The 21,936-nt window shown below is 43.3% G+C and overlaps 1 protein-coding gene across 1 annotated transcript in view; it reads right to left on the reverse strand.

The window, feature by feature from the left end:
* The window catches only part of LOC138189829 (RNA-binding protein MEX3B), a 59,542-nt gene extending 49,004 nt beyond the window's left edge, over positions 1-10,538 (reverse strand). The window contains exon 1 of the mRNA XM_069132021.1: positions 9,029-10,538. Within this exon, the coding sequence (XP_068988122.1) occupies positions 9,029-9,329 (301 nt within the window). The 5' untranslated portion in view covers positions 9,330-10,538. The remainder of the gene's footprint in view (positions 1-9,028) is intronic.
* Positions 10,539-21,936: the final 11,398 nt, after the last annotated feature.

Consider the following 21,936-nt stretch of genomic DNA (forward strand, 5'->3'; position numbering starts at 1 on the left):
GCAGCGACGACGCTTTCCTCGTCCGGACGGAAGTGCCACGTCGGGTGCATTGTTGCGAGCCGAGTGTACGGGACGCGGATTGGCCAAATGGAGCGAGAGAGACTCTCGGGCCGTCTGTGTTCGTGCATATGCTTACGCCTTGCCGTCCCATGTACGTGTAACACACGCATTAAACAAGAGAGAGTACCCGAGAGAGAGAAAGAGTGTAGGTGGGTCGGTTGCGAACCACTTCCTCTCGGGACGTGTGCGGTCTTCGAATAATCGGATACTCGTGCGTGCTGCATCGGGGAAAGGATGTACACCGTTGTACGTACGGTTAGAGAGAACAGCAACGGGAAAAGAAGAAAAAAAGCAAAGAGGCAGAAGAAAAAGGAAAAGAAAAAAAAAGGGAGACCGAAAAGTTGTTCGATGCTCGAATAACACTTGTTTGTACTCTTTTCATAAAGGGTCGGCGGTCTCGCGGCCGCTTTTACGCATGGAATAATGCGTCGAAACTCGATAATATACGTGCATCGTGGAATCACGATCTTCTACGCGATGTTTCTCATTAACGGTACAGAAATGCACACCGTCGATCGGTGGCCATCGTCTTTCTGTACATGCGCAGGCGACGAAAAAGGAAATCAAACTACGCCACGTAAGTGTATAGAGAGACTTGAATAACGTAGTACGTAGCAACGAACGAAAGGAACAAGTACTACTTGGTAAGAACAGAAACGCCGATCAGTTACACTGTTAAGTCCTCCTACCATGATATACATATTTGCAAAACCATCCCACGTAGAGGCGTTTTGCAAGGAAATCGCTCGTTTACAGACGAATAATCGTTGCATACGACGCGTGACGCTCTACCGTGGTGGAATTTCGCCAAGCCCGACTACGTAGACCAGAGACCTGGTATATGGTTGCGCTACGACGCGCTCGACCGGCTGCTACTATACCGTCCCATGATAAAGAGAGGAAAAGAAAGGAGACGGGACAAAGGTCTGACAAAGGAAGAGGAGGAGGCGCTGGTGTAGAGAGAAGGAAGGCCATCAGTAGAGGAAAAGAGAAAAGCATCGAGCACGAGGTTAGGTGAACCCTCGTCGGGCCGCTCGTGTGCACGTCGTTCGCTGGATATTCGATATCGCCCTGTGTATCCTCGAGTATTGGCCCCACAGCCTGTGCTAGTGTGCAATAAACAAAGACATTTTCCACTTCCGATGGCTTGGGAGACCCTCTCGACCCTCCCAGAAGCGAAATTCTATCTTATCCTGTCTCCTGGCATCAACGAGATTCGTTGCCTGACTGATCCGATCGAAGGGAACCATAACAAATTGAGAGAGAATTTATCGATCAGTTGTTAGTAGATTGTGTTGACGAAATCTTTTCATTCCAAATAGTAAAAGAGATTGATCCACGTATGAATACGATAGAACTCCGTTTATATGAATCTGTTAGCAGACAGGTACTTTATATATGTAATTAGAATGTAATTGGAATTCACATTGGCAACTTCTGCCACCTATAATTTTTCGTTAACATAACAGAAATTCACGTTCACATAAGTGGATTTAATCAGAAAGAGTTTGTTTAATCTAAAATTTCGCTTTGCTATTATACAATTTATTTTGATTTTATTTTATTACACTTTATTAATCTTACAAATTATATGGAATTCCAGTCTACACACAAATACATATTTCGAAACAATTAGAGGATCGTACATGACAGTAACTTTAATCATTATATCCATTTCTTACATCTGTACATATTTCTTTAATGATCGCGTTAAAGTCACAGCATTATGCGAAAAATATAAATCTATCAAACCTAAAAGGAATTCTTTCCTTTATACAACGAGTCAAGGGAAATAACCAATGACACGTTTTCCACGAAAACTCGCTAGACAGGGCAAGACGCGTGGTCACCTGACCTACGATGAGGTTTAACGTCCCTATTAGCGGATGTCATTTGAATGGGAATGTAATAAAAGTCGCGTGCAGCATAATTTAATTCAAGGTCGTGCACACTCGCTTTCGAGCAGATGCAAAAGAACGCAATTACCGGGGACCGGCCGGCGTGTAGAGCGTGCTTCTGTGCGCTTGTATTATAATTATACATGCGCGTCGTCGCGCTTTTTATCAGAGAATAATATTTCGTGGCCGGAGCCGTGGCTCGTGACGGGCCTCGATTCCGAAAGAATTCACCGGCTGCCGGCCGGTCGACGGTAAATTATGTGGTATGCATAATTGCACTCAATGAAATTTGCGTCTCTGCCGCTTTGGGAACCTCCTGGTCCCCGTGTCTCGTTCTCCTCTTGTGCCCGTTCCCCTGCCCGCGTCCCCTTATCAAACTCTCATCACCGTATTATATTAGTCGGCGTGTCCTCGTCACGCGTTACGCGCAACTGAATCATGCAGCCGCGATGAAATCGTGCCAAATTGAGAAAGCCGCGACGATAAATTACGGGATAAGCTGATGGAAATTACGCATTCACAGATTTTTCGAACGAGAACCTGGTAAAACGAGCACACACGCACGAGGGCCACTCATGTATACAATGAACACACGTGAACATCTAAAAGAAGAAACAAAGTTCGTGGAGATAGCAAAGGGCGGTTTGGGAGGCAGCGACCTCTGGTCGAGGGTAGTCGTTGCACATGGCAGACAGAATAAATAAAAAAAGAGAAAAACCGCTCATTTCAGCCAACGCGCTGTAAACATCTGCTAGGCGGGGGCACTTTGGCCCGCGAGTGGTTCTCAACCAACGCAGATTTGGTCCTTCGAAATGCATCGTCGACAGTTTCTATCACATTCTCATCCCCTCCAACCGAATTCTCTCCCTTTTCAGCTCGTTTCTTTTTCTTACCCACGATATTTATCGTTTACCTCCTGCATTTTATACTCCTCGTCCCCTCGGCCTCTCATTCCCTAAGGCTTAAGTGTCGATCGAGTTTCGAGTATGAGAACGGAAAGAGACCCGGTGTGGGTCGGCAGCTGCTTCGAAGACCAACAACCAACAAAGGCAACAACCACCGTACCCTATCACGAGTCGTTACTATATTACTACTACTTTTACCGTCAGTATGCGTGTTACCGATTTTCTGCAGTTTTCCTTCCTTCTTGAGAGACATCTCAAAAGGAACGCAGAAAAGTTCAAGTTACTTCACTCGAGCAGCGTTTTCAAGAAGTTGTATGTACAAGATCGAATAGCCACTGTTCGAGAATCCGAGATCTCGTTCATCCTTCTTCGATGTCGGTGACGAAGCTCAAGGTTTCGACGGACGGAGAAAGCGCGGGAAGTTTCGACATCGTCGGCCGCAAATTGAACCGAGGAGGAACGGGCGAACGATTCCACGGCCTCGAGAGAACCGACGGAACGAGATGAATGTCGAGGCACAATCGCCGTGCGTGACGAAGTGTGTCGTTAGCGACGAAAGAAAGAAATTCGACGACGATGACGACGGTGCATTTAAAGGAGAGCTCTCTTTCTCTCTCACAGCTTTGAAATTCTTCTCGCCGGCGGAAACTCTTAATTTTGTGGCTGATGTTGCGGCTGAAGGAAAAGGGACGAACTTTCGAAAATGATCATGGCCAAGGCCCCGTGTTTGGGTCTGAAGTCGTGCGTCCATTTGTGCTCGAAACAATTTTTAACATAATTGCGCCTTTCCTCTTCCTGGGCACATGTATATCTCTCTGTCATCGCGTTACACCGGAATTATTATGAATAACAAGGAACCGCAATAATGACCGTTACGACGTTTTCAAAGGAGACAGTTGGTTTTTTGGTTGTGGTCAAACGCGACTTGATCTACTTGAGAAATGACTATAACAAATGGAATTAAATGCATAATACAAATAGAAACAATACGGAGATAGATATTTTTCAGGGACGTTAGTTGATACGACGAGATTTCTTTTAGAAGAGTATCCGACTTATAGAGAACAACACGCGTGAGTTTACCATTATAAATTTGTGAAGAGCAAATAAAAGTCCTATACACTAACGTTTTCGGGATCTGCTCCTCCCCCTATCTCGAAACTTATGTATCGTTTGACCATACCAAGCGAACAAGTCGTAAAATACTGAGAAAAGATTCTCCCGCCTCATGGGCAGCTTTTTACGAAGGCGCGTGAACAGCGGTAGGGCCAGTATGGGTCTATTAACACGGTTTCATCGTCGACACAAATCTTCCATTTCGGTGGAAAAAGTAGTCTGGCGGTAGCATCGGGCACGTGCTGCCGTCACGATAAAAAAATGTCTTCTCTTCCTGCCATTCGAATTTCTACTGATGTTTCTTTCACGTATCATTGGGAAACGATACATTAAACGTTGTACAGAAGTCAGGAACACGTCGCCGTTCTGTACTCATGGCATACACACACAATCGAACGACATTTCCTTCGTGTTACGGTTATGTGCGCGACGAATAACAACTACACACGTTCGAGCTTCTATCTCGTGTACCGGCTACAAATAAACCAGCCTCGATAAGCACGTTCGCCTATTTCGTTAAACAAACAAAACTGTCCTCTAGCAGCTGGCACGCGTCGCCTCTTTGCTTTTCCAGCAAAGACGGAGAAAGTTTCGCGCTTCGAGCGGTCCTATTTGCAGGCTGGATCTCGTGTATATAACCGGTGCTGTTGTACCGTGCGTACGGCGACGTTTGCGCACGTGTGTGCGTCACGTTTAACAGAATCGAGGGACGGTTAATAGCGAAACGCTTCTTCCTTCCCATCGCGACGAGGCAGCAGCAGCGGCAACACGCAGCATCGCGCGCGCCACAGTTCGCGTCGCGCCGGTTACGCGACGCTGCAGCTAACGACCTGGATAACCAGCCGTGATGTTTCCAAAGTAACGTCATCGTTCGCCGCGATGCGACACGAGGCGACGAGTCTGACGACGGAGTCGCTCATTACAACTTCCGGTCCAGGAGAGCGAGCCAGAAAGAGAGCGGCCCGAGGGAATGAGAAAGATGGAGAGAGACAGAGATCTCGAGCGGCGATGGTGGGGACAAGAGAATCAGCAGAACAGCGCGGCGGACCAACTGGTCGACGGAATGAGACAGAGAGCGCGAGCGTGAGTAAGATGGACGGTGGGGAGGGAGAGAAGGAGCGAGAATCGAGCGAAAATGCTCAACAAATAGCCACATCCTCATAATGGAACGGCGTATCAAACTCATTAGACATCATTATCGAATCGACACGATTACGTTCCGCAGAAAGATCCGATCTTCCCGTTAAAACCGAATGATCGGCTCAGATAGACGCTTGATCGTCATCATGGGCGCTGATACGACGCGCGTACACACGGCGTACGTTGAGAAATCAGTGTATTAGGCATACACGCTAAAGACACTCTCTGCATCCGTCGAGAAATTTAGGCGTACGAGAGTGCGGGAACCCAGTCGCGCTAGAGCAATGATTCATGCCAGGTATGTTAAACTGGTTCCGAGCGGACTGCAGCCGCTGGAAAAAAGGCTCGTAGCCCGATCTACGAGACACAATGCAACGTTAGAGAGAAAACAGCTACGTGGACGTATGTAGATCCGCAACCCCGACCCCGCTCCCGTCAAAGGGTGGAGTGGTTGGGAAAGCAGGAAGCGAACGGATTTTATGTAAGAAAGGAAAATCATAATGCACAACTATACGTGTCTGTTCGAGGAAAATGATTGGAAACGTCAACGAGGAATCCGAGATTCGCGTTACGATTTCTTCATGTTATACCCCGTGCTTCATCATATAATTTTCTGCATAGTACAGTGCCCAGAATAAATTTCCAGATAAACGATTCTGCACGTTATATTATTATAGACGTAACCTTGCTTCTAATCGATGGTTCTATACGAGTGTTGGCTGATTTAAAAAAATACCAACGACTAATTTCACGTAGTAAAAATACCGGCCTCGTAATATATAATAAATGAGAATATCGATCTAAACGTAGGTACGGCGTAATCGTTCGATGAGTACGCGCTGCGTACGCCACGCAGAAGCATCGAGTCAGTGCTTACTCGCGCGCGTTTCGGTCGCACGACACGCCAGCGGTTCTCAATCTGAAGATTACGGCGTGTAAAGAGGATGCGAGAAAGCCCGGCCGAACGGAAGACACGATAAGCACGTACGGAAGTCCGTAGCGGGTTCTGAATTTAAAACACGAACAGTCTTGACACCGTTCTAAGTGTCCGAGTCTAATGTTATTGGACGGTCAATATTAGCGCGCTTCACGTGATGAGCGACGAGCACCATACGGCTTCCTTTTACACGCCATCGTTTTCCCTCCTATCGAGGAATGCTTTAGGCATCGCTGGAACGACGGCGTTGCCAGGTACGTTATATTCAGATATAATAAAACGTTATCGACCAGATATCGGGGCCGAGCAGCTCTCTTCTCGCGAGCCGTAGCAAAATAACATCAGTGTAATAAGGCACGCGAGACATTGAACTCAGCTAAAAAACAAGGACTAGATACACACTACTTTATCCGATTGATCGATTCTTATAATCGTTGTAATCGACGCTAGATAGCCAAGCGTTGATAATAAAGTTATTGCATATAGGAATATTACATAGAATGTTTAGTCGTAGGAGAACAGGAATGGAAGACGAACTTAGTATTTTTATTGACTCGAAGTGTCGATGAATGCATGTATAATATGTCAACCGTAGACTGGCAAGCGGCCAATTTCGAATTTGCAAAAGTGTATCGTGCGAGGTAAATTGCGCTCGCTCGTTTCTACGTGACGACAGATACGGTGGAGGTGGTCGAGAACGAGCTGTAGATGATCGATCTATGGCACGTGCTATCGATAGACGCGCTCCTTCCGTGTGTATTTGCACGCGTTTTGTATTTCATCGAACTTATATCATGGAATATCAAATATACAACAGAGATCAAACTAAAGAACATTTCTTCCGTTCTTTTCCACTTTTCAATAGCGTGTAAAATCACATCGAGATAGGTCAAAAATAAAAATTCAAATACACAGAGAGTACGCGTAAGCACTTTCGAGCGAAAAGAGCCGTTTCTAATCTTCGACATTAATCGGTAAAAGCATGAGCCTCACGAACGTAGATAAAGTATAGGCATGGTATTGATGACTGTGAACGGAGTTACGTGATTATTTATCATCCGCGCGATCTTTGACAGATGTTAAGATTTAAATGGCAAGCCACGTGGCGCCGCGTTGCGGCGTTCTAGGTTTTCTCAATTTCGAAACGCCTTACAAAACGAACGATGCTGTATATACATATAATGTGTGTCCTGTTAGTACATGGTTTAAATTCGTTCGATAAAAGCAACTGTTTTGCTATTCAATGGAAAGATTATCTTTTCACGGTGCACATCGTAGAAAGAACACAGATGCGTTCGTTAGCCATGACTGACCTTATACGGTGAGAAAGATCCTTTACTTCTCGCGTGCTCAATGAAACACGGATTATAAAAAAACGAAAATTGTCATTTCACGTCATTCAGAATGGTCGAAACGAAAGACGCTAAGTTATTGACCGCGACTTACCGGTGGGCATCGCGGTATAAAAAGGTCGGAAGTAGGTGCGTAGCGTCTGTGTCACGTACGTGTCTGTTATTTTTATTTGTAACAACCGTGCTTTGACATTTGGAAAGAAGGAAGGTACTCGTAAAGATTCCAGCCTAACGTTTTGTTTGAAATTCTCTAAGTTTAACGGTCGTCGACGTTTCGTGTCCTTTGACGAGCGGCCGGCTTTCAACCACTGTAAACATTGTTAATCGCGACGCAACGAGATAATAATAATTACCATTTACTCGTTTAGTAAACTGTATAACACGATATATCAATAAATCAAACGCGTGTAATCAATTACTTTTGCATATCATGCATAAAGATTATTATTAACAAATTGGTCTTTTTTTTTAGACACATTGAATAGCAAGTAAAACATTTCTTATCTGGCGTGATATTATATCCATTAACGCGTGTCATGCGAATTTCTAGATGCAGCGACATCGCAGCATCGTTTAAAGTATGACGTCGCTATTCTTGACACCTTTCTTGGAAACTTGGGTGTAGAAAAAAGAAAAGAATATACCAAGACGGTTGCGGCACGGATAAAAGAACGACGAGCTCGATTTTAACGTTCCAAGGAACGCTTGTGCACACTAGCGAAGGTTACGAAAATGCCATCGGTCTCGAAACACTTAACCGCGATGTATAATCATTCCTTATTTATTTATGAGGTCGATACGCAATATCGCAACAAATTCTAAATTAAACTTGCTTCTATGTGCAGCTTTTTGTTCTTCATTTTCTAACTACATTTTTTTCCTTTTTTCTATACATACCACGGAACAAAGATAAACGTAACTAGGCTGTTCGCAAAGGTAGCCGATGAACGACCACGACCTACGACAGGGTTCACTGTACGACGTTCCACCGAGCTTCAAAATAAATTTGCTTTTCGAAGTTAGATTGGTTTAATTGCACCATTACTTGATACCGCGTTTCTCGCGCCACGCTCACGCCCGTGCCAATGAACTGTCAGTGGTGCTATACGCGACAGATTCCGGTAACGAGAAATGCAAAATAACGTACTACGAGAATTCAACTTACGTAAACATGTTACAGTACGACTAACTCGACAACATTATTCACGACCATTTCAACATTTATCGAACGACCTTTGAAAAATATTTTACGTTCACCCATACACGTATAAAATTACCTACCAAGGGTTTTCAACGCATTCGCGGAATTTCTATGTATATCTGCTAAAGAGTACAACGAATATCATTGTTGTCATGCAGTTACATGCGATTCAAGCGATTCCAAGTCCCTTACGCTAAGCCCTCGTATAATCACAATTTATCGAGATTAAACGCTTTACGTTTACTTTTCGGCTATAAAATTTATCGTCCGTCGATAAATCGTTATCAATTTTTTCGAGTATGTGTCAGATTTGTGACTGTATTGATTACTTTGTAACGCGTAAAGAACAATGTTCAACGATCGCAAGAAGGAAATCCGCCAGTTTGCAAGAGTTGTGGAGGTTATGTTCGCGCTCTTACCTTGTCGGCCGACGATCTCTGCCACGTGCTCGCTGCTAGGTACCGGCACGCATTCGGTCATGTTCTGGCTCTTCTTAGAACGTGCTTCCTCGAAAACGCCTGCTGGTGTCGTTTGCAAAGGATCCGGATCGTTGGTCGTTCCGGTGCCGGTTCCTGTGCCAGTGCCCGGGCATCCGGGAGTACCCTCGAGACCGAGCATAGATAACTCTAATGCCAATTGCAGGGCTCGTTGGTCCTCCAGGGAAGCGGTGCCACCGCCATTCGCCCCACGATCCATTTCGCTGAACAAACTTGTTGGCATGTTGCTCGACTAAAGTAATCGCGTTGTGTCGCACCGATGAAGTTAATCGTACGTTGATACCGTTTGCACAGATAGTATAAATCACAGTTTCTTTATTCACCGACTTTTCACTATTTCGATTATGATATAGTCTCAGTTCTTTCTTCACAGCCCGTGTCTTTCCTTTCTTCCCCTATTTCCTTCTGTCCGTAATACTTTGCTATGAGTAGAATTGTAGAGTAATGGCCAAATGATGTTGATCGGAGACGGGTTCTTCGTAGACAGTGCCTAACTCGAAACGATCGGAAAACAACGAAACATAAGCGCGCGCGCGCGTGCACACTACACACACTGTATTATTTAGGACGAGGACTATAGTGGCTGCTACACCAAGAAAATCGGGCGATCTACTCTTCTCTCGTACGCGGTCACGAAGCGTATAATGTTCGTAGGAAAAACAACGATGCACCGTACAAAAATAAAATCGTCGCCTCGCCGGTGATCGTTTTCTTCGTCTTCTGCCTTTTTCGTCCGGGTCCTCTGTGCCGTGCGTGTGTACGAGCAACGCACAGCGTGAGTGTTATTCGTACACTGGAAACGTGTGGGCTACTACTCGTCGTAATCTCGTGTCCACAATCAGCACGTCTTTTTCTCGTCGTTCAGTCTCTCTCTCACTCGCGCGCTTTCTTTCACCGCGTGCAAAAGCCGTGCTACGAAAGTGGCCTTCTCGATATTCGCACTGGTTGGAACTGTGTGTTCGTTTGAGATTCGTATTATTTAGGAGCGCGACTTACAGCCGTCAAAATCGTCGCTCGCGATGTTCGTGTTTCTTTTCTTATTTCTTTTTTGTTCGCGTATCTGTTTTTTACCGATACAATATTATTTCGTTCGTTCGTCTACTCCTTTCGGTGTTTCTCTCCCCGTTTCGTTCGCTCTCGTTCTCCCCTTCGACGGAACGACCTAACGTAACGTAACGTAACGGCGCGTGTATCACGTTTGGGAGGTTCGTCACCGACCGACTGACTAAAGCGTCCGAGAGCGTCGTCGCGCGACTGAAGCACTGAAAACGGAGGCAAGGGGCGCCGCGCTCTCTCTTTCGTTCCTTTTTTCCCTCTTTATCTTGCCCGCTCACTTGCGTTCTCTCTTGCTCTCTCCCCCTTACCGCGATCTTTCCTTTCGAAGGCAGGCGCGTGCAACTACCCTCTCGCTCGTGTTACCACTGCGACTGACTGCGACGTACTGCGACTGCGGGTGCTAAAGCCGGCGCGCCGCCATGTGCCGGACGCCGGCTATGCGTCCTGCTGATTGGTCAACACGGTCACGTGGCACCGTACCACCCCTCCCCACCACATTCGGCCAACCGGCGCACAAAGTATCAGCGCATCTACCGGCCGAGAGCGCCGCACTTCGTTCGCCTCCAGATACGGGCGCGTGCACTCGTCCCTACCGGCTTGCAACCCCCTCCGTGTTACCGCTCGTGCTCTCTCGCCTCTTCGTCAAGTTTCCCTATGGATCTCTGCTGAAGCACCGGCTGCACCACCGATTTCCAACGCCGGTGTTTGCGAGCCCGGGACTGCCCTGGGATCGCAGCTCCATCTCTTCGTGATAACGCGAGACGCCATGATCAAGGGATGCACTTTCATTCAGTCGATGTTGTTTCGGTTAATTTAATTACTCACCGTCAATATCTGTACCTTCTGCTTTGTTTGATTGCAGTTTTAATTAACGAATATAGCCCCTTTCTTTTTGACAGTTCCAGTATTTGTTTAATCTAGCTTTCGAGTTCGTTTATCTTGTTTCTTTTTTAATTAGAAAGTGTATCGGTAATTGACATTATTTTAGAGAAGATTTAACAAACGTAGATTGGGTTGTGCATTTCAGTATATACTTGGTTTAGAATATTACAGTGGCAATACTGTATTTTCCAAGATAATTCGTTGTATCGTTCACGGTAAATCTCACGATACGACACCCTTTCCTATCTGCAGTCCCGTCAACGACCTCTGTCTGCATATAGGGTGCCTAGCAAACGCATTCGTCGGTACTCTTTTTCGAGGTGCGTGCAGTCACTGCAGCAGATCGGCGAAAGGAAATGCAACGGGAAGGAAATTTACGATTCTCGAGAAATAATAGCAAGGTATCGTTCGAGTCGTAAACCTTAGTTGGATCGTTTGAGACTCCTACCATGCTGTAAATTAGATACGACAGGATCAGGAATAGTTCAAAGGAAATCTGTATTATTGCTTAGTATCAAATATATAAAAGTGTGATCCTTCTCAGTGGCCTCGCTTGTTTGAAACTTAATTACCCACTGTCTCACAAGGTTGCAACTCTGTTACCTATTTCAGCACTTTTCCCTGTTTTATCGATAATAATTAGTGGAATGAAAATGTAGATAAAAGCACACACGATGATTGAGCATGTTTTCTAGAATCAAGCAGAAGTACTTATTGTCTTGTTTGTTCCTCCATTAAATTAAGACATTTTGATCACGTTCGATCCAAGCCCGACAGAGCATTTTCTTTTTTGCCTGCTTCGAATGTAATGAAATTCACGACACGATAAATTTATGCAATATCATCGATGAAACGAGAAAAACCAAGTTTTTATTGCGATCGATATCCCACGTAGCACCGCGAAACAAGTTTCTGAAGAAACGTCTTGGCACTACGTTCATGCACAGTGCACTGCGCTATAGCCTGTGCTAAAGCATCATACCGTAGTAGAATGGTTAACTTTCCGTAATCGAGATATCAAGAATATCTTCACTCTGAATCAGTTAAGCTAGGTTAAGTTACGCCGATCTATCGTCCTTGAACTCCGACGCCAATGATTCCAGCAGACTGTGTAGGAATTTGTACTTCGTGTCGAGATCGTTGATCGCCGATCAACCTTGTAATTTTCTCTGGTTGCAATTTATGATTAGCATAAAGCTAATTGTGAAAAGAAAAGGGAAAATTTCTGTGTAAAAAAGGGAACACGAGAAACAAGAAAAAGGATGATGCGAAGAACGCGACCGATCGTTAATTCTCGCAGAAAAACCTATTAAAATTCCATTCTCAAGTACAATGCAAAAAACGGAGTCATTACGCGTGTTGAAGAGCACACCTTAATAAAAGAAGGAGCATCTCGGTTCGTCTTTAAAGCTGCGCTGTGATAAATTTTTGAAAGGAACCAGTTCGCCGCGTAATATAAAAGCGAACGATACAAGAAGCTGTCCCCTCTCCTTTCTACTAATTGTCAAAAGTTGGCTTCGATACGGGCCAGACACGTAATTGCTTCACTGATACCTGCAACCTCTTAATCCGCAAATCACGAGCCATCCTGGCGCAGCTGCCACCTGCTCGACCGAAACCGACTACATATTTGCTAACAACGAAACCGACGAATACGATCTAAACCGATTTCTAAATGCAGCGGTTTGGACCTTGAACCGAGGTGCAACCGTGTTCCATTGTTCTCTGCCGACGACCCTTCGTCTTCTCCCCAGACTAGCCGATTGCTCGATTTTTAGTCGGGCCAACGCACACGATCCTGATCATGTTCTCCATCTCATGGAAAACAGCCGACGATGCTCCAGAATAATTCCACAATATCAGAAACTTTTATTACAACCGTTCCGCTATTCGAGATACCGAATATAAAATATTAACGTTTACGGAGAATATCGGATGAAAAGTTGACCATCCTTTTTACGTCCCGTTGTAAAATATACTCACTGTAGGTTTCCAAATAAAAAAGAAAAGAAAAGTTGAAATGATTGGTGCGCCTGCAAAGAACGTACAAATTCTGGCTACCTTTTTAAACTTTTAAGTTCTTTAATTTGCTTCATTGATAGCGTAGGTAGTAATTTTAAATTATGTACGGTTTATGTGTACGTGTATAGCGTTAAGAGAGGATGATAAGGAACAAGGAAACCTTTGCGAGAAAGTTGACTCTGTTTTATTAGTCGGAGCCAACGTTTTCATTATTACTGTAAGGTATCAAGCTGTAAATTAAACGAAACTACAAGTAAACAGCGAGCAAGATATAACCGAGAATGCGCGGATATTATAAAGAAGTGTAAAAAAATATGTACGTATATTTCTTTCATTAAAGACAACGTGGTTCAACAATACTGACCAATAAAACGCAAGTTGAAAGACAGGTGTCAGCGAGATCTTTGGTCAACGAAGCTTAACCGAAAACCTCTTTTACAGACTATGTGTATTTGCTTAGCAGGTAGAAAAAATTTACATACAACCACTTAGATACGCTGAACAAAACTGTTACCAATCGAAGCACCAAAATTGTTCCATTTGCCTCTTAAATCTACATAAAACGATAAAACGAGACAAATACAGGTTGACTTTTGAAAATTTCAGACAACTTCAGTCAACATTGTTGCCAGTCATTCGACAAATTACCCAACAGCGAAGAGAAACAGAAGAAAAAAGAAAGATTTCCACAAAAGCGACTGGCTTTCTCGCGGACGGTGATCCTACGTGAGCTCGTTCGGCAAAGGCGACTAATTTTGTTTCTCATCGTTCGCCGAAAGCAACGACCCGTGCACGCTCTCTCAAGGCTGTCTCGGGACGCCACCTTTTGCCACGAGCACCTGCCGACTTCTGGCGAGCTCGTGCTCTCGACTCGCTCGTAAATACCTGTAACTTGTGTCCAGTATACGTTCGCCTTTCCGAAACTTTGCTCGCGTTCGTTTATTTTTATCACAGCCAATGACTTGATAACGATAAGCCAGTTGGACGAACAACGAACGATTTTATCCGTGAATACCAGTCGTACCCTGAAGGGGGTGGTTTTCGTCTCTCGATATACGCGCGCCGTGTGCACACGAGCCCGAAGCTCGAGCGTGAAAGTAACGTGTGAGTGCACGTGCGTGTCCAACGCTTGTTCGTCCAACTAATTGCCTCGGTAATCGACACGTAATCAACTCATAATCGGCGATGGCTATAATTCTGAGATAATTAAGTCCGACGGACAGAGAGCATTTACGTCGGATTCGAAATCGTCCTCCTCTTTCAGGATGCTGCAAGAATTGAATACGACGTATTGATGGCGAGGTATGTAGGTTGGAACGGAGCAGAGGATGAGTAAAGGGATGCAGGATGAAATTAAATGCAAATGGTCGAGAGGTGTATGAGGAACGTAATGCGCGTAGTGTACATGACTGAGCATTGTCGTGTAATTAGACGAGATGTGGGTAAATTGAATTATTTCTAGATTTTGTACCCGCATATTTGATTGTTGCTCCAACGACGTAGAAATATTTTAAATAGAACGAATGGAACAGGATGAAGATTTTACGTGAATGTGGATGGAAAATATTTGAAAATAGAAATGCACGCGAATAACGATTACTTTTTATTTACACCATGTAGGGCGAATATCATATTAATAACTACTCTGCGGCTATTTATAAAATGAAAGAAAACGAACGAGTAATTGATAGATTCTAACCACAGCTTCGGGAATTTTAACGAGATGAACCGATTAATATAGTTTCTCCTTCGCTTAAAAAATGAAACAAAGTACAGATATTTTACGACACAGCCCAAAATTACTCGAATCTCGGGCAACGAGGTAGCAATTTAATACGTCGAAAAAGAAGAAACAAGACAACTGGATCAGCTGCGAATCCACACCATGCAGGTTCACCATGCTGGCCACGTTCCTCCAGAACCACGTCGCGTCGCTCTTTTTCGTGGCTACCATTTTCGCAGGTTTCTACAGCTATTTCGTAGCTAACGGCCGAAGAAGGCGCAGCCCTGAGAAGAGATGTTGCAACGCGATACTGTTCGGGCCGCGGTCGAACGCTAGCCACACCGTGGGCGCCTCTTAATGTCGCGGCTTATTACGAGCAATAACGATCCGCTGTATGCTACATTTATATCTTATCAGGTCTAATGTTATACATTACGCGACCCTTAATACTATACTTTAAAAACGTGTTTCTTTATGCGGCAGAAAGTTGAGCGCACGCCGATTCCTTTCTATCAGCGCCACCACGATAGATTACAGGCGTTCCCAAAACGCTGCTATCGTTCCAACAGATTTCCATCTCGTGCGCCACTCGAATATCGTAATTACGATAACGAACAACAGAACACCGAAGGATGTCGAAACGAGGCTCTCATCCTTCAGCAAGAGAAAGAGAAAGGGAGAAAGAGAGAGAGGGAGAGAGAACAGAAAAACGAAACCTAAAACAGGGAGCATGCTCTCAGAAAAGGGTCCTCGAAGGACCCTTAAGACGAACGTAAAGGAAGCGACGTATACACGTATTAAAGGGCGACGCAGGCACGTGTGTATAATCAGACTTCCTGATGCAGGATACTGGCCAAGCTGCGTTTAACTTAATAACGAACGGAACAGTTTCTGGCTGGTTGGCGCATTAGCTAACTCCTCTTCGACGTTCGGCATAGTTGGTCGTATTTTTAGCGCTTGCAACCGGTTGCCTTCCACGGCGATCATTGTCGTTGCTTTGCGAAACTGCTGCAACTCCTGCGGGGCGGCGTGTCCTCGTGAGACCGACCGTATATACACGCGGATCGGCGACATACGCTCACCGAGTGCACCGACATACGCGCGTGTCTGCGTGTCGCGCTCGCAGAATACACCTTGGCGATTTTTCTGCGCGCACACACCGGCTTGCGCTTTGCGTTCGCTCGCACGCGCGCACGAATACCAGATCGAGCTTGTTTCGCGCGCGCCTATATACGGACCGGCAGATCGTATATGTGCGCGCAAGGTACGCGCCGCGCTGCCCAGCCAGCGGAGAGGAGAGAGAATATTTCGTTCGATTTCGATCGACGGGGTGCAACGGGGGAGAACCGCATTGCTGGCCTCTGAGTCGACCGCGGCTGCTAGGACGACGACAACGACGACGACGACGACGACGATGGTGGCGGCGGTGGTGGAGCCGACGCACATCTTGTCGCCGAACGGCGTGTCTGAAGGGCAGGGCCGTATTCTTGCTGGCTAGCACCCTTTTGAGGCTTCACCGCGCCTGTGTGCGCCTCCGTTCTGCGTGTCATCGGGGTGCACGAGGTGTGAATTTTAATACAAAGCTTGCTTACTGCGCGAACCGAGACTGCAAGGGTAAATAAGATCTAACAGGCGCCATGTCAAGGTGCATCCTTGTAATACTTCGGCATTCCGTTCTTGAGCATATTTTTTCGTCCTTGATGTTTCATTGTTGCTTATGTAATACATGATTGTGATTTTGGATTGATATTAGTAGGATGTTTATGTATTTATGGAAAATTCGAAGCTGTATAAACGTAAAGAATGCACGACACATTCAGAAATATTTCTCAAATTTGTCACAATACATATACTTCAATTTCCCTGAAGAAATCTTGTAATCAAAGTAATTTGTGAAGCAGATTTTGCAAACAATATCGGTGAATTCACGTGAAGTAACGCCAGACGAATCAAACCGGGTCATTAATTGCTTCTAGAACGAAGCATTAGATAATAGTAAGCAGCCTCTTGCCTGATCCTCGATGCGATTCATGAGTATAAAGCCACTGCACGTCGGTGCTGACAATATTGATCGACTATCTATCCCAATATCTGGTTAACCACGAAATCCGGCGGCCGCCTACGCAACGGCGTCCACGAAGCGGGGTCAGCATGGAACAGCGGCCGTAAGGCCGTTGCACAACGGCGAAAACGCATAAATAGCATGGTAAACGATGATAGCGCGGATAAACTGCCGCCTTTCTAAATATACCGTCGGTCCATTCTCGGAATGTGCTTCCGACCGCAGTCTGTAACACTTGTCACCTTTCCTGATCCCACCTTTCCCTTAATCTCTGTTTTTCGCGATGCTGCTTCATGGCAAAAAGTTGAACACGTTATATGAATTTTACTCTGCTGCGATTCTTTGATTCTGCTGCGATTCTTTGATTCTGCTCCGACTTAAGCGTTTATAATATGGTACAATTTGGAGAAGTTGCGTAGCCATACCTGCAAATTTTTCAAATCTTATTTGTCTGCTTTGTTACGTCACTGTAGTATTTTAGCAATGTCTTATTATATCGGTATATCAAATGGTTTATATATAAGAATTATTTATTTTTAGGTTTCAAAGGAAAGTAAAAATTTGCTATTAATATTATAGGTCCTTCCCCTCGTAATCGAATGAAATCCTAATTACAGAAAGTTAATTACGTTCTCAATGCCTGAAAACTTTCTTTAATTTTAAGGAAAATATAAGAAAGTGGACACTAGTGCGTATAACTTTTCTCGTTTCTTAATATTATAACAAGAGTTCAGTTTTGTAATAGCTACAAATTTATTTAATATCAGGGAGTCATAACAGAGCGAAGTTTGTATTATTTATGAGTACAGTATTGTATATGATTTTATTTTTTTCTGTTTATTATTAGCGTAAAGGTTTAACAAATACTTAATATTTGAAGCCTAACCGCGATAAAAGGATATCATATTTGACATATACATGTTTTCTGTCGATTGTAAGTAAACGTCTGTATGTATTATGAATAAGTAAACGTAGATATAGTGATGGAGCCCGTAGTAAACTGAGCTTCAGTTGTTCGATTATGGATCGCGTGCGCCGAGAGCTCGAAAATTTGGGCGGTGAATGCTCGAGGTTGGGAACCGTGAAAAATAAGGATTAATTGAGGGACAGACATAAGTCGGCGAGATTCAGACACTTTCAAAACAAGTTTCGGTCACCCTATGAGATTCCCTGCATATTATGCATTTTGAAAGAAATTATTATTTATGTTCAGTTAAAAACATCATACGTTCAAACTAAAAAATATATTGCACATATAGATTAAAAAACAAACTCCACTGTAGCAATTAAAAATTCAAAACACGAGAAGTAAATAATAAAGAGAAGAAGAAACTTTACGATTTTGTCTTCGTAACTCGTGCACATTAAAAATGTAGAATAACGATCTAGGAGGTTCTATATAATAAGTTTCGAAAATTTAACTTTGAAGGTTCAAATCTCTCTATTAAGAGAACCTCGGACCAAAGCTTCTTCTGACAGACCACAAGAAGGGAATTTATCTATTCATCGTTGCTTTGCATCGTCGAAATACGATCGGACGTAACGTTTTCAAGCGGAAATTTTGAAGTTATTAGAACAGCATTGTGAGCTCGGGAAACGTGGACTCACGAGTTTGCTACGAATTCGATGGAAGATTTATTTACAGCGAAGGGTGATCGTAGAATGCATTCACGTGGTTACCGATGCCCTTCGTGTTTATAGCCGGCACTTTCGAACGGCAGAGAAACGGAAAACGTTTCGCGATCGGCTTCTAGGATGCGTTCGCACAGAGAATTCGAATTATCTGACAATGGTGTAGGATAACGGGGGCAGCAGTTCCAATGAAAAGTTAACATTCATATTTGTTAAACGCGTTAAGCATATTATAGCTTTTTATTGAAAGAATGTAATATAATTTATAACTATTGGTTGATTATTTTCGAATTCATTAGATATATTCAATTAAAGATTTAACATAGAAACATAGAGTAATAAAGGCAATAAAATAAATATTGTCTCAAAAGTTTCTTTTCTTTGTTTCAATAGAACAAATGAATCATACATAAACCAATAAGATAATATGAAACAAAAAATATGTGCATCCAATACTTGCTTGTAAATCGGGAGAAATTTTCGGGACAATCTAATATAATACATAGGCTGAGACTCAACAGAATACCAGTTATTTTTACACACATCCTAGGAAATTCCTAATTATACCTGAATTCGCTTTTGCACTGTTGAAAACATATACGGATATGTAAAAGTGACATCGAGAAGAGGATTCGAAAGATAATGACCTGATTTAACAATAATGTATAAAATGTTATTATATCAATATAAAATACTTTTCGGTACCGTTATTCAAAAGTCCCGCAATAGATACAATCGGCAAACCAAACTAAAATATTTCCACTGCTGTACAATGCAATGTAGATATTCAATCGATTTACAACAATCTTAAACTATAATCGTCATAAACGAACTCTATAATGAGTTCGTTAATTACTAGGGTTTCTCCAAATGGGAAGCAAACGAAACCGATAATTGCCACGTATCTACGTACAACCATACACTTAATTTCCAAGCTAGAAATATTTACCGAATGTCCAGCTGAACAAATCGTACAGTATAAATTAAATAATAAAAAAAAACTTGATTTCCAGGGTCTGCAGGTACGAAAGAAACGAAGTTATATTCGGTATGCAATATGGACCGATGCGCGTCTTGTAGATAAAAATGGTCGACGTAAATTTCTCTCACCTTGAAACTACATAGTTCGATGGGAAGACGATTCGTCGAAGGATCGCGTGTACGCTTTTGACATTTCGTGGATTGCCGTGCGTTAGCCCCGATTTCCCTATGAGCGAACCCTGCGCGACACCCCAGACGAATTTAAAGCTTTTATGAAACGAGAGGGGTCGACCAATGACTAAGGGTAAAATACGAAGAAAGAGACAGACAGAAAAAGAACTGTAGAAATAGTAGGGCGGTAGAGGACGGAGTGAGCAAATTGAAAAGTAGAGGAACGAGGAGGGAACAGGACGACGAAAAAGGACGTAGAAAAGGGAGCACGCGGCGAAGAAGAAGAAAAGGCTCGCTTTTCAGACGGTTCAATAGATTTCGATCTGAGCGACTTTTTTCTGGGCTCGAAGCGAAACGACAAACAATGGGCCAGACGGAAACCATGGCCGAGCTTGAAGACTTCCCGTGTGTACGATTCCATGTGCACATGTGTATGCACAAGGGATAGAATGATCGTGTGCGTGTACATCTGGATCGACCGGGTCCTGAACGAGAACGGAAGTTTAATGACTTCAAGTGTCGGTGAAAATCAGGATCAGCTGGGGGCTCGTGTTCCGCGCGCTTTGTCGCTTGATGACGTAAAAAGAAATACAGAACCCTTGTCCGAAGGTTACGAAAGTTCATCCGGTGCTGAATGAAACGCGAGGATGAAGCAGAAATATCTAATACAGGAATTTTTAATTTTTATGGTAATTCATTATGATAATTGATTCGTGGTAGCTATTATTAGATTTCGTCGATGATTTCGTGAATGCCGTGTAAACTTAATAAGGTAATAATTGTGAAACGATTTTTAGCGTATACCTGGAAACGCGAAACTGGTAAAGCGGCCAGTTCTCTCCTATCCGTTGCTCCCGTCTGGTGGGCCCACGAGAGAGAAAGTCAGTCGACATCGATTACGTATAGCAGTTGGGAGTCGAAGGTCCCCCAGCTGTTCTTCCGTGGAGAGCGATGGACCAACGCCTCCTTTGAAAGGCCTCTTGCAAGCTGATGATGTTTATCCGCTGGATCTCGCCGAAATTGATTGTTTCCTCCCGACTGTAAAAAACGAAACGTTCGATGTATATAAAAAAGAAGGAAGGAAAAAAGAGATGGGGAAACTAAGAAAAAAAGAAGGAAATATATCGTTTCACGGTTTTAACAATAAGCCTATAACGTACATTTTACATACATATATTCTAGCATTTTACCATTGTTGAAGCGATAATAATATTATAAAATATTTATCGAAGCAATGCAATGATAAGATTAACAGAATTCTTTGTTCCAAACATCGTAATTCCTGAATGTTTCCAAACCGCATTATGAATCCATTGTAATTTCGAGTTAATCTGGCTTTTATCATTTAACTGGTCGTCGTTCGCTAATAATTTTGCTTCGTACGCATTTAATTCGACCTCCTCCTATAGAAATTTTCGAATACTCCCATTCAAGAACCGTTTCAGCAGAGACCGATGTGTGCATGGTCAACACGGCCCTCTACGGTCGAACTCAGTCGCTCAAACGATCGATAACAGGACATAGTAGCGTTTCTATTTATATAGAAGTGCGGTTCGACATAACCAGAGATACAATCCGCGATACGTGCCAGATAGAATCTTCCCATCCAATTTTAGTCCGTAAAGCTTCAGAGAATTACGTTACACGCGAAATCTCGCGAAAGAATCACTCGATGAACCTCGCCACCGTGCACGGAACAATAAAGGTTTTTAAAATTACATTAAAAAGCTAGAAAATCGAATTGTGAATTTTCATAATTTTTGTTTGGCATCATGATGCTTGGAATTTAGCCACTGTGGATTAGATTATGTCAATCGTATTAAAAATAGTGATTCTTGTTTTTTCTATATTCGTGTAGATGATTCACGAATAGGTAGTCTTACTTCGATTTCGTTATTTCATTCGTTTATCCTTTTATAGCGATGAGCGAAGATGTTTCCGGACTTCGACGTAATTTATTAACGTTACAAATGTTCGAGCCGATTGTGTGATACAAGTCTATAGAACAGAAATATAATGAAAATAGAAAGAAAACTTTTCTTGTCTTTTATAACCTCGTGCCAAAGTACTTTACCCTTCGGAGTGCGCTAGTTTGCGGAAATTCAATTTTCTTCCTTATAACACTATACAAGACAGGTTCCCGAACTTATGTTGTTTCTTTCACTTTATCTTCCTTACTATAATATCAAAATACGTGAAGTATAATTGATTTTTACAAAACTGTATTTATCCTTCTTTTTCTTAAAAATAGCATTTTATAGAACTTGGAAAGTTTTATAAAATTCATATAAATAAGATAAA

Source organism: Bombus flavifrons, chromosome 2, assembly GCF_040668555.2.
Source record: "Bombus flavifrons isolate JBK064 chromosome 2, iyBomFlav1_principal, whole genome shotgun sequence".
Lineage (NCBI taxonomy): Eukaryota > Metazoa > Arthropoda > Insecta > Hymenoptera > Apidae > Bombus > Bombus flavifrons.